Source organism: Hylobates moloch, unplaced genomic scaffold, assembly GCF_009828535.3.
Source record: "Hylobates moloch isolate HMO894 unplaced genomic scaffold, HMol_V3 SCAFFOLD_7, whole genome shotgun sequence".
NCBI lineage: Eukaryota > Metazoa > Chordata > Mammalia > Primates > Hylobatidae > Hylobates > Hylobates moloch.
This window is the reverse complement of record NW_026652282.1, coordinates 6,549,103-6,564,956: the sequence shown is the minus strand read 5'-3', so window position 1 is coordinate 6,564,956 and position 15,854 is coordinate 6,549,103. Positions and strand designations below refer to the sequence as shown.

General features: G+C 49.4%; 1 protein-coding gene across 3 annotated transcripts in view; it reads right to left on the bottom strand.

Annotated features, from left to right (window-relative positions):
* Positions 1 to 2,493: 2,493 nt before the first annotated feature.
* The window catches only part of SHROOM2 (shroom family member 2), a 52,034-nt gene continuing 38,673 nt past the window's right edge, over positions 2,494 to 15,854 (bottom strand). Inside the window, exons 3-6 of one of the 3 annotated variants that reach the window (XM_032756551.2) lie at positions 12,671 to 13,222; positions 10,989 to 11,160; positions 5,438 to 5,710; positions 2,494 to 3,656 (exon numbers count right to left, since the gene is read on the bottom strand). In XM_032756551.2, coding sequence (XP_032612442.1) covers positions 3,390 to 3,656; positions 5,438 to 5,710; positions 10,989 to 11,160; positions 12,671 to 13,222 — 1,264 coding nt within the window. In that variant the 3' untranslated portion in view covers positions 2,494 to 3,389. The remainder of the gene's footprint in view (positions 3,657 to 5,437; positions 5,711 to 10,988; positions 11,161 to 12,670; positions 13,223 to 15,854) is intronic. The other 2 variants (XM_032756552.2, XM_032756549.2) reach the window with 2 other exon arrangements.

The following is a 15,854-nucleotide window of genomic DNA, read 5'->3' as shown; positions in this document are numbered from 1 at the left end:
TCGGGTGGTTCTGGCGGGCGGATCTATTCTGACTGCAGGGACAGTGTTTCCTCCAGGTGCACAACAGGATGAGAGCCGTACTCACAGCTTATGCAGCCGTGCTGTGAACCACGCATGGCGTCTAAGCATACGAACATTTATCAACTCACTTGACCTCACGGCAGCCCATCTCCAATTACGAGAGAGGAAGCTGGGGCTCACAGAGGCTGGGTTACTTGCTGTGGCCACACAACTAGGAAGTGACAGAGGTGGCTTTGCTCCAGGCACCTTGACTCCGTGGCCCCAGACACTTTGGTGCCACTCCACATCAGGAGACACTAGGAGGTGGGCGAGACGGAGCCCATGGACAGCCCCAATTCTTCATCCCTCCCTGTGTCCACACTCTGCCATGTGAATTTATGGTTCCTCCACTAAAGAGGTGGAGCCTGTTCCACACCCTTTGATGCCGGGGTTGGCCAGGAGATGTGCTTTGCCAGAAGGTTAGCAGGTATGACAGGACAAAGCCAGGAGAAGCCCCTTTGTGACAGGGTGTGTTGTCTTGTGCCCCTGCCATGAACACATCCAGCCACACGGCTGGTCCCGTGAGGAAGAGGAGAGGCACACAGCACAGAGCCCAGCCCGAATTAGCTCATCTACAAATTCATGAGCTCAGTCAATACTTTGTTGCACAGATTATTGCTGACATTTTATAGTTTGTTACATAGCATTACTGGGGCACCAGCTAACCAATGTGACCTGGTCCCTGTTTCCTTACTACAAACCGACTAGTGTAAATTACACACATATAATCAATCCCACGGTTTACTCAGATGGCTTAAGAATCTGACATATGGCGAGGATATTCTTTTTTTTACAAAAGCTGTAAGGTAGGTAAATCAAAGACATGCTCCACTCACTTGAAGAGACACTATTTATTTTGTTACAGTCAAGCAAGATGATCTGTTGATAGGTGAGTGCTAAGTGTTCAGCATGAAATCTACACACATTTGCTGCGGTGGACTGAAGGATATAAGCCACAGGCCACCATGGGCAGAGCCCTCCACAGCCACGCTACAAGGGGGCGAAGGAGCAGCTGCCACCCAAGAACACCAGGGCCAACCATTAGCACCAGATTGCTTTTCTATGAATAATACAACTAGATACAGAGTTATTGATGTTGACTCACTAGAATCTTTGGGTCCCCACTAACCAGACGTTTCAGAGGCAAACAGCGGAACGGACAGGACAGCTGACTCTATGTGCTTTGCTACAAGGATACTCGAGCACTATGTATTGCTATGTAGAAGAGAAAGTCCTAAAAAGACATCGAAAGGCTGAGTACAGACACACAAATTGGATTATTCACATTTTACACACATATCATCAAAATGACCACAATACTGTATTTGAGGGCAAAGAATAACAGGTAAAAGCTCTGTCAAACAAAATATTCTGAAATTCCTTGGGTCATCTCCCTGAGGGAGAAAGATGGGGGTAAGTACACAGCCAGCTTCACCTTTTCAGACTGACCAACATTCACAGCAAGTGACTACCAGCTGGAGAGGAGGAGGAAGCTTCGCTGGCAGAACAGGGATTTTTCAAGTTAGCAAGAGCTTAATTTAACAGGAACACACACTTTTGGAAAGACATTTATCCTTTTGGCATTGGTAGGCTGCCAAAAAGGCGGTTTATTGCCTGCATCGTTGAGCTTGCCAGTTTGGACTTGGCTCTATAGAGAATGCATTACCGTCAACACGGCCCTTCTGGCTCAGGAAGTGTAGATTCTAGTCTTTTAAGACATCTGTGTGTGTGCGTCTGTGCACGCGCACGCGTCTGCTTTGGTAAGGCTGTGGTCACTGCTGCTGACAAAATGAAATCTCCATTCCACTGGAAAACTTTTATGGGAATAAGGGGAAGTCAGGATTCAAATGATCCGTTGATCCAGCAAATGCCCTAATACGACCTAAACACGAAGTCACCCAAGGGATTCACTCACCGTTAACATGCATTTAATTAGTTTTTGAAGAAATACACTGAATCTACAATTATTAGATAAAAATAAGTAAGTTATAAATTATGACCAAGCCATCGGCGGCTGAACGTCTTTTCGTGTGCTTGTTTGCCACGCGTGTATGCTCTTTGGTGAAGTGTCTATTCAAGTCTTTTGCCTGCTTTTCACTTGGGCTGTTTGTTTTCTTACTATCCAGTTTGAGAGTTCTTTGTACATCCTGGACACAAACCTTTTGTCAGATACACGATTTGCAAATATTTTTTCCCAGTCTGTGACTTGTCAATTGGGAACTGACAGCATGACAGTGTTTTCTTTTAACAAACCAGGCTCTCTTTAGAATCCTGCCATTTCAATCAAGGAAATGGGCATAGAATCTTTAAACTTCATGGCAGAAAAAGATCAAGCTCAGGAGTTGTGTAGTCCACGGGACCTCTGAAGAGGAAGGGGTCTTCCCATACATGGAATGTGGCCCTCATGCCATGCTAAATGATTTAAGGAGGAAACAATGGAAAAGTAGCTAATTATCGTGGACAATCATATGCATACAAAATACATGGGGGGAAAGTAACTGAAAAAATATTCTGTTGGTCTTGAGAAACAGCTAACAAGCACATTACTACTGGACACGCTCTTAACCAAAAACTTTTACTTTGCAGAAAAACTGTGATGTTAGGTGAGAAGGACTAAAGCTATTCGCCTGCTTGGTGCGTGACTGTGTTTTTTAAAGCATGCACGTTATTTCTTTAAGTGGCAATTTAATCTGAGAATGAGTGAACCCAACCACACAGGTTGTTCCTTTCACAGTTGGTTTTTAACCATTAGGAAACTATTCACCTTTCCAAAAAGTTAATAAATCATCATCATCATGATGATGATTTCTGCTGGGTCAGAGAACATCATTAGATAACAGAGACAAATGCTCACACTGTTGAACAAGCAGGGACAAAACCTGGCAGCCCATGCCTGGATGAATCACAAGAGAAGATGAGCACCAGGGTCCCCCTCTCATGCACGTCATGACGCGCTGGCCGCTGTCCAAGCAGTTGGCTCAGCATCTGAAGACGGGAGGAACAACGGGTTTCCCACTGACAGTGACCACTCGGCATGCACCACAGGCCCAGCCCACAGCCCATGCAGTGGAAACTCACATCCAGCAGAGCCTGGTGTCAGGTGTAGCTATGTGTAAAGGAAAATGGCTCTCAGCAATCAAAAGGGAAACTAAAAAATTAAATAAATCATCCCACACAAACACAGAAGTTATTGCTTTTCTAACAGCCTCTTTGCTATGGGAGAAGTCTCTTTCCAGGGCATGAACTCAGGTGGGGTCTTCGCGAGTATCCTTGGGAACGGAGCTGGAGCTCAAGGGCCCCGTGCCCCTCCTCCACCGGGGACTGGTCTCTTATTTGCCCCTTTCGGGCTGAAGGCTGTCGAATAAGCACTTCAGCTGCTCTTCACCAAGGTGGATTTTATCTTCCAGCTCCCGCTGCTCGATGATGAGGGCCGACTTCATCTTCACGAAGTGCTCATAGTCCGCGAGGCTCTCCTCGCTCAGATAGTTGGCCAAAATGTCAAAGACGATGCGCTCGCGGCGGTCCAGGTTCTCCTTGAGCTCCTTGGCATCCTCGTGCTGCTGGATCAGGACTCTCTGCTTCTCAAGCAGTGATTGCTGTTGACAGACAAACAAGCCTGTTGAGGACCAGGATGAAAGCCGGGGCACTGGCCAACCCTTGAAGACACTGGCAACTTGTGGGCTGGTCCCACAACTTAACGATGGAAACCCTGATGCCACCAGAGATCCGATGGGGTCCACACAGACAAACCCAGGGCCCAGGGCCTGGGGGCATGTGTCTCATGGCTGCAGCGGGCCAGCCTGAGGCCCCCAGAAGCTGCCCACAGGCCTCTCTGGGTTTCCTCTTGCTGTCTGAGCCTGACTCTCTCCCACCTGCCTTGAATGGTGAGCAGAAGAGTCACCAAGGGACTCACAACGACAGAATTCTGAGATGCTGCAAAGGGCAAAGGACTGTGGGGCCCTCTTGGCGTCAAGGTCCGCTCCATGGGAACACCGTGGGACAGCTGGCCACATGGGAGGACTCGAGAGGAATTCAGGGCAGGCTTGCTAAACGCTCCTGGCAGAAGGAGGAGAAGCCCTCGAGCCTGCAGAGCATGTCTGCACACAAGGAAGCCTGAGGGTGGAGAAGACGCAGTGCTGGGCACGGGTGTCGGCCAGCAGCCCCCTTGGGCACAGTGCCACCCTGACCTAGCTAGTTCCACGACACAGTTACTAAGCACTCGGCTGAGTGCAGAAGGGCACCGTCTCCAAGCCCAGCACCAGGACAGCGTTCTGCGTAGCCCAAATCACCCTCACCTGGAGAAAGGGGAGGGGTGCTTCTTCTGCTCCCCTTCTGAGAGAGGTTAAGATGTTTTATTCATGATACAGATGAACATTCTGAAGGCCTGTTCTGTGCAAACAAAACTAGCTGTTTTACTGATATTTGGCCTATGAGGTAAAAGCCAACAAGGCAGCTATTATTTCTCTTGGTTCATATGTGAAAGGACGAAAAGACAGACCCACTGAGAAACGCCTTGAGAAAGTTAGGTGCACTGTCTGGTTCCTTCTAAACTGATGTATGCCCTCTTGTTAAATCACAGCTACAACAACCACAAGGAAACAGCTATCATTGAGTACTTACGATCGTCAGCAGGCAGGCATGTCTGTTACGGACTTATACATGGTAAAAGAAAAGTAAAAAAAACAACATGATTTTTCTAAGAAGAGACAATTATCAGTAAGAGTCAACAGGAATATCTGAAAAGATGTCAAAAAGAGGTAACAGTTCTTTGAGAAGATCCTGCAGCCCTGCAGTCCAATGATGTTCAACTCCCTGCATCTGATAAGCACCTTTTCCCCTCAATTAAAAGGAAGGAGGCCAGGCGCAGTTGCTCACACCTGTAATCCCAGCACTTTGGGAGGCTGAGGTAGGCAGATCACTTGAGCTCAGGAGTTCCAGACCAGCCTGGCCAACATGGTGAAATCCTGTCTCTACCAAAAAAATACAAAAATTAGCTGGGCATGGTGGCATGCACCTGTGAGCTCAGCTACCTGGGAAGCTGAGGTGGGAGAATCTCTTGAACCTCGGGAGGCAGAGGCTGCAGTGAGCCGAGATCGCACCACTGCACTCCGGCCTGGGCAACAGAATGAGACTCTGTCTCAAACAAACAAACAAACAAACAAACAAACAAACAAACAAACTAACTAACTAACTAAAGAAACAGAAAAGGAAGGAGACGGTATAGAGCGTGCACTGTCTCGACAAGGTCTGCAGGAGGAGGTGGACAGGCCATGTGGAAGCTATGCTAGGCTCCAAGGAGCTGACTTTCACGACACTTGAAAAACAGCCTTCCCAAGAGACCAACCCCCATTTCCAAGTCAGACGCATCTGCATTTACCCGATCACCGGGAGAAGCGCTGTCATCCAAATTATTGAGGGCATTCTCCACCCGGGCCAGGCGGCCTGACAGTGACAGCAGGAGGTTCACCACTTTGTCCAGGTCTCCAATGAACATCCGGAACTTGTCAAACTCGCTGGGCTTACAGACGCCTTTCACGATGGCCTCCACCTCGGCCCCCAGCACAGCGTTGGCCTGTACGTCCTCCAGCAGGCTCTCGCGGGCTTCCCGGAGCACCTGCAGCTTGCGGCTGATGCTCTCAATGAGCTCCTGCTGTTGGGCATGGGATGGCAAGGGAACACGGAGACACTGGTTAGGCCGGCCCCCACCCTGGCCACACTGCTCACTGCCACCTTGGCACACCTATGTGAAAGGTGGCGCAGCCGACCTGCGTGAAAGCTCACTTTTGCATCATCAAATAAGAGGGGATTTATACGATTAAGGGAAAGAAGAATGACTCCTAATGACACTATTGGCGTTTAAAAATAAAATAAACCTGTTCTCGTTCTGTTCATGCCCTATTAGAGAACATCGGAGTTGTGGCCCCGATGCTCGTCATGGTAGATGCAGTTTCAACCCATACGTTTGGAAGGAGTCACAGACCTATGTATTCTGTCCTTTGGAATTTTCTAATTTAATGATTCACATAGAGAGAAAGTAGTGAGTCTTATGTCCAGCACTGAATTCCATGATTAGAAAGTGTCCTGTACATATAATTATTGTCACTAGCAATTATTTTTATTTATTTTTTTATTTTTGAGACAGGGTCTTGCTCTGTTGCCCAGGCTGGAGTGCAATGGCTTCCCGGGTTCAAGCGATTCTCGTGCCTCAGCCTCCTGAGTAGCTGGGATTACAGGCGTGTACCACCACGCTTGGCTAATTTTTGTATTTTTAGTAGAGACGGGGTTTCACCATGTTGGCCAAGCTGGTCTTGAACTCCTGACCTCAGGTGATCCACCCACCTTGGCCTCCCAAAGTGCTGGGATTACAGGTGTGAACCACCGGGCCTGGCCTAGCAATTAAAATTTTACTTGCTAAAGACAAAAAAAAAAAAAAAAAAGAGAAGAGAAAAAAATTTTAATTGCTAATACTAGCATATAAAAATTAAGACCAATAAAGGGATACGAATGAACTTAACAGTCTTTTACTATAACCTACTGATTTCAACTTGACCAAAATGCAAACAGATGACTGTTTTAAAAATTGTAGTAAAATATATGTAACATAAAGCTTGCCATCTTGACCACTTTTCAGAGCATAGTTCTGTGGTGTGTGGTACATTCATGCTGCGATGTACCTGTCACCACCATCCATCTCTAGAACTCTTTCATCTTCCCCAACTGAAAGTGCATAACTATTAGACACTAACAGTCTACGCCCTTTCCCATCAGCCTTCTAAATGGCGACATTGTTTTACTTGTTTAGAGAAGCAGTCTTGCTATGTTGCCCAAGCTGTAGTGCAGTGGCTACTCACAGACACGACCATAGCGCACTACAGCCTTGAACTCCTGGCTTCAAGTGGTCCTGCCCTGATTCCACAATCTATGGGTAAAATGATCAGCCAGATGAGTATTCGGCAGGAAAAGTCAACCCCACAGCAGAAGAAACACATGCCAGATACAAGGCAGCCTATTTCCTGATTGCGTGAGATCTTTCCCCCACATGGATGCATTTATTTTATTTTATTTTTATTTTATTTTTTGAGACAGGGTCTCACTCTGTTGCCCAGGCTGGAGTGCAGTGGCATGATCACCACTCACTGCAGCAGTGACCTCCTGGGCTCAACCAATCCTCCCACCTCAGCCTCCCAAGCAGCTAGGACCATAGGCATGCACCACCACACCCAGATAATTTTTTTATTTTTGTAGAGACGGGGTCTCTCCATGTTGCCCAGGCTGGTCTTAAACTTTTACCTGCCCAAAGCAAGATCTAATCTTCCCCAACCTTTCCATAAAGAAATCCTCCACCACCTTGAATGACTGCAGGTCTTAAGATCCCCATATTCTGGAAGGGTCCTGCAGCACACCTTAGGGGGAAGGAACGCTACACAGAGAGGCCAACAAGAATCTCAACAGGCAGACGTTGTGGCTTTCTCCTCGGTCTGTTGGGACTGGATTGTAGTCTTTTTGTCCAATCACATTTCTACACAGATTTCTATCAGGCCTATCCAATGAAGGCTCCATAAAAGGCCCAAGAAGACGGGGCTGGGGCCTTCCTGACGGGTGTCACGACAAGAAGGTTCCTGGAGGGTGGAGCACCCAGGGAGGGCATGGAAGCTCTTCTGCACCCCTCTCCCCATGCCTCGCCCTACACATCTCTTCATCTGTATCCTCTGTAACATTCTTTATCATAGATGTAAATGTTTCCCTGAGTTCTGTGAGCCACTCTAGCAAAGTAATGGAAACTAAAGAGGGGGTCATGGGAACCCCAACTTGACGGTGGTTGGTCAGAAGTCCCTGAGACTCAGACTTGCGACTGGTGTGTGTGGGGGGTACAGTATTGGGGACTGAGCCCTCAATCCGTGGGATGAGACGCTACCTCCAATTTGACAGTGTCACATCTGAACTGAATCAGAGGCCACCCAGCTGGTGTCTGCTGCAGAAGTGACTGCTCGCTGGGTGTGTGGGAAACCCCCCTCACACATGTGGTCACTGAAGTCTTCTGTGTTGGTTGCTGTGGCATGAGAGCAGAGGAAAAGTGGTTTGTGCCTTTTCCTACTCACTACCTATCTGGAGAGACTAAGTTGAGAATCTCACAGCTGAGAATGTGGCCAAATTTTAGATATTCATCACTTGAGGGAAAAGCAAAAAACAGGAAACAGGCATGAAGAACTTCCCAAATTCCTGATACCAATGCTAGTCTGAAGGAAGACTACAAGCAATGCAGGTAACTGTGGATAAGGAAGGACGCCCGCCAGGGCTGCTCGGGAATTTTTTTTTTTTTTTTTTTTTGAGACGGAGTCTCGCTCTGTCACTCAGGCTGGAGTACAGCCGCGCGATCTCGGCTCACTGCAAGCTCCGCCTCCTGGATTCATGCCATTCTCCTGCCTCAGCCGCCCGAGTAGCTGGGACTACAGGCGCCCGCCACCACGCCCGGCTAATTTTTTGTATTTTTAGTAGAGACGGGGTTTCACCATGTTAGCCAGGATGGCCTCCATCTCCTGACCTCATGATCCGCCCACCTCGGCCTCTGAAAGTGCTGGGATTACAAGCGTGAGCCACCGCACCCGGCCACTCAGGAATTTTTCAGTGCCATTATTCTTCAGCAATTACGGAAATGTAGATTTTATACTGGTGCATGAACATGTGCCCTCAAAACCTACCTCAGCTGAGCTAATTTGAAACTGGGCTCTCTGGAAGGAGTCCAGATTTCTTTATTGGCTCTTTTACATGTCATATGCAAATTTTTATGGAAACCATTTCCCCTTTGTTAAAGGGCCATTGTATAAAGAACAGCCGTTGGCTTTCAAAGATTTCTGAGACAAGACCTGGCCTGGGACAGCGCACAGATCAGTGGCTGTCCACACCACCCAGGGTGCTGAAGGGCTCACCACTGTGGTCCATACTGTCTGGCAGGCCCATCTGCTATTTCTTGCAGCGTGTGGCCTTCCGGGAGGCTCAGGTAAGAGCCTGCAACGGTAGAGACCAGGCACACAGCCACTCTCACCCCTCCACTAAGAATGAGCCCTGGGCCATTCATTCCCTTTCTCCACCTTTTGTTCCCTTCTATAGGGGAAACAGGGTCTATTCTGTCTGGGCCCTGCACTCACCTCCTGGTTCCCGGGAAAAGCCATAATTCTCAAAGATTCTAAACTTAAACCAATCAGCTATCTGGTTCAACTCAACACGGTGCCCTCTTTTCTGGGCAGAGTCCTTCTGAGCTGCCCCAAGTATAAAACCGTATCTTGTCGTCTCTGTGTGATGCTTCTCTACCAGCCACCAGAGTCCCCTGCTGCACCCCTGCCTGGAGCTTCCACTCTCTCAACTCTGTCCTTAGTCTTCTCCTAAAACAGAGGGTCCCCTGATTTGGCTCTCAGCTCTATGACCACCTAGCAATGCTGTGACTGGGACAACTGTGGTCCCCCTGGGAATGTTGGAAGCCTACAGAATTAGGGTCTCATATGTTCCCCTGAAGCAGCTACAGATCAGGTGGCCTGCTAAGTCCCCATCTGTGCTGTGCTCGCTTCCTCCCTGAACACGCCTCCGCCTGTGCATGCGTTGCAGGAATGTGCGACGTCGTAAGCGTGTGGCTGCGGGAAAGCAGGGAGAAAATGTAATGCAGCAGTGGCCGCTTTGTCAAATCAAGCAGGAAAACAGGACTGCTGAGTCATTAGCACCATAGAGAGCTGGGATGTATAGCACGTGCTTCTGGTGCAGGTGCCCAACTCACACTTGCTGAACTAAAGTGAGGCCAACTTCCAGACCACAGTGACTCACTCAGTTCCGGAGCCACACTTCTGGTGAGGAGGCTTCCCAGCATCTCCAGCCTCCCAAAGCAGGTGGACAGAGTGCCCCACAGATGAGGGCGGCAGAATCAAGGCATGCCGCTTCTGAAATTCATTATATCATGAAAAACAAAGGCATGCGAGCAAAGAATGCAGTTCTCTAAACCTAGGGTGTGGCCCAAATTCAAACGGTCCAGATGGTATGATTTTCCTGGTTCTGTGTGGAAAAACTGAACACGTTTTGGATTCTTTATTATTTTTTAAAAGAGGAATGTGCAACCAGAATGAAGCGAATGGTACTGTGTGCCAGACGGAGGGCCCGTAAAAGCCCCAAGACCCAAACCCTTAATTTTCATTTCCCTTTTTAATACCTTGAACCAAAAAGTTATCACCTTCTAGCCTGGAAGCGGTGGCTCACGCCTGTAATCCTAGCACTTTGGGAGGCTGAGGTGGGTGGATCACTTGAGGTTCGAGACCAGCCTGGCCAACATGGTGAAACCCCATCTCTACTAAAAATAGAAAAATTAGCAAGGCTTGGTGGCAGGTGCCTGTAATCCCAGCTACTCGAGAGGCTGAGGTAGGAGAATTGCTTGAACCCGGGAGGCAGAGGTTGCAGTGAGCTGAGAGTGTGCCACTGCACTTCAGCCTGGGTGACAGAGGGAGACTCTATCTCAAAAAAAAGTTACCACTTTCTAATGTGAAAATAATTTTCCTTTATCTGAGGCAGGGGGATCGCTTGAGGCCAGGAGATCAAGGCTGCGGTGGGCCATGATTGCACCATTGCACTCCAGCCTGCATGACAGAGCAAGACCCTGTCTCAAAAATAAATAAGATAAAATGAAAGAGAATGGTGACTAAACTAATTTGACATTGGATCCTATTGAAACAGCAAAGAGACGTTTGTGGAATGGCTCAAGATTAGAACATAGAACTAACAACAGAGGGCTTCACTAATATGACCTCAAATTCCACTGTCCTGAGGGAAAGCTGAACACAAACGCCCTGGGACACGTGGTGCAGGGTCTGCGCTGGGACAGGATGGTGTGATCCGGATGCCTGCCCCTGCCTGGACACGCGCACGCTGTCATTTGGGATGGACTCTCCTACCTTCTTCACCGACAGGTCGTGGTCCAAGTCGCTTCCCGAATCCTCTTCATGCTCCTGCTGCTCCTGCAGGTCCTTCATCTTGATCAGCAGCTCTGCCTTGGGGGCCGACGTGCTGTAGTAGGTAGAACTGGTGGCCAGGGACACGGCCACAGGCACGCTGGGCTCCTCTTTCCTGGGTAAAGGTGTGGGAACTTCAATGAGCTGGGACTGTGCACGCAAACGGCCCCTCTGCCACACCCCCTGGGTTGTGACAAATCAACACTGGTGCTCACGAAAGGACACCAGCCAGGGCGATGAGACAGCCAAAGGGGGAAAAATAAGTAGGTAACAAGGTTAAAACTAAAGACAATCAACCCTGCCAAATGGATACTCGTAAGTGTATGAAATGTAGTTTTTAAAAAAGGCAAAAACTCAAATAAGCAGGAATATCTAAGAATCTCTGCTACAGAGGTGAGAGCACAGATGATCTCTAACAGGAGCCTGAGTTGATGAGGACAAGGACATGTGTGACGCTATCTACAAACACCAACCCTTCTCCCTTCCTCCCAGCAGCCCTGTCGGCGCCCTCCTGCCTGGGTCCACTTGGTCCAGCTGCTCCTCCCTGGCTGCGTGTCATACCCACTCCACCTTCCTACCCATGAATGATGCTGTGCTGGCACAACACATGTCAGCAGCAGGGAAGATGCCACCACGCATGCCTTTGTGGTCAAGTGGCTGAAGGAGATACGCTGAAAGTGCTACTTACAAAACCAATTAAAATACATTTGTTCAGGCAGGTGTAAATTGTTGTAATTTTTTTTCATTTCTATTTCAAGAGATGGGGTCTTGCTCTGTCACTCACACTGGAGTGCAGTGGCACCATCATAGCTCACTGCAGCCTCCAACTCCTGGGCTCAAGTGATCCCCCCACCTCAGCCTCTCGAGTAGCTGGGACTACAGGTGTCTACCACCACGCTCGGCTAATTTTTTGTACTTTTTGTAGAGACCGGGTTTTGCCATGTTGCCCAGGCTGGTATTGAATTCATGGGCTTAAATGATCTGCCTACCTTGGTCTCCCAAAGTGCTGGGATTACAGGTGTGCACCACTGCACCTGGCCAAATTATAATAATTTTTAAAAATGCAGATGTAAAAAAATTTCAAATAAAGTTTTAAAAAACCATTTCATAAAGAAACGCATATATATTCAATCTAAGCCTTCATTCTCATGTTGGCACTAGGGACATGTCGGGGCTGGATGACTCTCTGTGGTGGGGGGCCTCCTGTGCACTGTACATGTTGAGCAGTGTTCCTGGGTTCCACCCAGCAGATGCTCGGAGCACCTCTCCTCACAGCGACATTGCCAACTGTCCCCCAGGGTAGACAACGGCCCCCACTGAGAACAGCTGGCTTAGGAGAAAGGAGACCTGTGGGCATCATCAGAAATCCTGCTGGCCTCAGGCCAAGGCAGCTTGGGGGTCTGCAGTGTGTATTTTCATGTCAGGCCCAAAGCCGTTAACCCTCCATTTCTCTTTCAGGAGGCTCACAAAAAAGCCAAAAAGTGCTAAGCATCGAGGAGCCCTTATGAGAATCTGTCTTCCCTAAAAGCACGCATGAAAAGAGAGAGGTATGCCCCCTTTCCCTTTACAAGCCTAAGAGATGCCAGGCAGAGTCATGCCCAAGCTGGGAGGCCACGTCTGCTCACCTCTCCTCTGTGCTTCTAGGAGAGGGGATTTTGGGGAGCAGCTTCCTCCGTTGCTGGGCTTCTTCCAGGAGGTGCTCGTCTTTGGGGAAGATGCCTTCCATCAAGTCCATAGTGGTTTTGATCTTCACACTGGGATCCAAGATGTCGGCCAGGGACTTATCCTTCCCCACGATCTCCCTGGCCAGCTCCTCCGACTTCAGGTCTTCCACAGTCTTCTCTTTGGCCTTCATGTAGCTGAGCCCTGGAGGCGAGGCGCAGCGGTCTTTCTCGGGGGGCACCTGGGTGCCTAGGGGCTGGGGCTCAGCTGGCTGGGCCCTATGTGGGGCCTCGGGCTCAGCACCCTGCCGCGTGTACAGGCAGAAGCGGGAGTAGAACTGCTCTGACGTGCTCAGCGTCTTGATCTGGTCTTTCTCCAGCCCGTGGGGCAGGGCTGGTGGCTCTGCGGGGCATGCCAGGCTCTGGCGGCTCTCCTTCTCTGGCTGGCTCTCTGAGTGCACGATCTTGATGGGCACCATCTTCACCGTGGTGTTGTTGTCCATCACCCGCTCAATTCTGGAAGATGAACAGTCTGCTGAAATCGCAAAGCATGCTCCAGCCACAGACCCTGATTGACGCATCCCCTGCCCTCCCCTCTGGATGGGAACCTGACTCAAAGGCGCTAGCCAGCCACCCAACTGGAAGGAGCCTCTGTGATCCCACATCCTGGATAAGGCAAAGCCCTCAAGAAGCTCCCTCTGACTCCTACCTCCGCCTTCCAACCCCAGCATCCCTTCTATGCTCAAACCACCAATGCCACCCCCGAGGCATCCCGAGGTGTCCTCCAGGGGTTTGTGGGGGGCTGTGAGGACTATTTAATACCATTTGTCATTCCGCCAATGATAATGCAAACTTTAACAAGCCCTGTTCGGTTAAACGTTCTTTTGTAGGGGAAGCCTGCAGTGGATGGACATTTTCCAGGATTCCCATCCGTCCTTAGATTGGTGCAGGCCCGCGGGTTCCTACGTAGTTCTCAGGGCCTGAGGAGAGCTCTTCTCCGGAGTGGTCGTGCTTGGAGTCAGGCCAAAGCCCCCCACCACCCTACTTGGGAGAAGCTCCTGTGCCATGTGCAGGGCAGCCCACCCCACACTGTCCTTGTACCCCCCCGCCCGCTGTGCTTCAAGCTAGCGTTGCACAGATTTGCACACCAGTGAGATATGATCTCGCAGTAAGCAGTGAGTCATCGGTTCTGTATTACTCCCAAAGGGCACAGTTTTGCTTTTTTTAAAAAAAGTTTCAGCCAGGCGTGGTGGGTCATGCCTGCAATCCCAGCACTTTGGAAGGCTGAGGCGGGTGGATCACTTGTGGTCAGGAGTTCGAGACCGGCCCGGCTAACATGGTGAAACCCCGTCTCTACTAAAAATACAATTTTTTTTTTTTTTTAGACGGAGTCTCGCTCTGTCGCCCAGGCTAGAGTGCAGTGGCGCGATCTCGGCTCACTGCAAGCTCCGCCTCCCGGGTTCACACCATTCTCCTGCCTCAGCCTCTCCGAGTAGCTGGGACTACAGGCGCCCGCCACCACGCCCGGCTAATTTTTTTGTATTTTTAGTAGAGACGGGGTTTCACCGTGGTCTCGATCTCCTGACCTTGTGATCCGCCCGCCTCGGCCTCCCAAAGTGCTGGGATTACAAGCGTGAGCCACCGCACCCGGCCATAAAAATACAAAAATTAGCCAGGTGTGGTGGTGTGCACCTGTAATCCCACCTACTCGGGAGTCTGAAGCATGAGAATCGCTTGAACCTGGGAAGCAGAAGTTGCAGTGAGCTGAGATCACACCACTGCACTCTAGCCTGGGCAACAGAGCAAGACTCCATCTCAAAAAAAAAAAAACTTTCTGGATGAAAGGGACTAGAGAGGCACCTAAAGCATCCCTGGGAGACTGGGGGAGAGAGAACAGGAGGAACAGGCCCAGCAATGCCACAGTCCCTTGTCTGCGGCAGCCCTGCACCTGCTGCTCTCAGCAGCACCGTGCTGGACCACGCTGACCAGGGCCATCTCAGCCAAGAGCTTTTCAGAGCACTGGAGAAGCAGCCCCATATGCTGGTGGTCAGGAGGGAAGCAAAAAGAAACAGGCCAAACTCCACAACCCCAAATTTGGATGTGTTTCTAATGAAGTCAACCCAAAACTGCCCCTACGACGTTACACAAATGAATCCAATTATCCACAGATAATTTAGAGCCACGATGCTCTAAATTTAATGCTGTTTTTCTCTCTTTCACTGGTGACTGGGAATGCAGGAGGGCTCTTTCCCTATCAAGGGAGTGGTGCTCAGGCTGAGATGAACTAACTGTGTATTTTCCTCCCTCTCTCCAGTAGGGTCCATTAACATCTGATGTGTTTTATCTAGGGACTCACAGACACCTCACAACTGCTTCCTCATGAAGAAAATTTACAAAGTCTAACTGTGGAAAATACCATTTAGATAGGTCAGACTCATGAAGGAAAACCCTGGCTAGGCACAGTGGCTCACACCTGGAATCCCAGCACTGTGGGAGGCTAAGGTGGGAGGATGCTTGAGCCCAGGAGTTTGAGACCAGCCTAGGTAACATAGTGAGACCTCCCCACCTCTCTGTTAAAAAATATAATAATAATAAAAGAAGGAGGAAAACCCGGCCACCTTATCCAAGCACCAGCAAACACAGACCCCTCTGCACTCCCTTCACACCCGCCCCCCGCCCCCGGAGAAGCTCTGCTTGTCTGTTACTGACTTTCACACCAGCCTGTATTGATATCTTCCCCCTTTTGTGCAGAAATTTGATGTGCACAATAGAAAAAAATTAAACAACATAAACAAATCTCCTTTCACATGTTTTAAAATATTGGGAAAGAGGCCGGGCCCGCCCCTGTAATCCCAGCACTTTGGGAGGCTGAGGCAGGCAGATCATCTGAGGTCAGGAGTTTGAGACCAGCCTGGCCAACATGGTGAAACCCCGTCTCTACTAAAAATATAAAAATTAGCCTGGCGTGGTGGCAGGTGCGTGTAATCCCAGCTACTCAGGAGGCTGAGGCAGCAGAATCACTTGAACCCAAGAGTCAAGATCGCACCACTGCACTCCAGCCTGGGCGACAGGGAATAATAATGATAATAATATAAAATACATTACCAGGAAAGAAAAAAACCAAATCTCGTATCTCCCACGGGTTCAC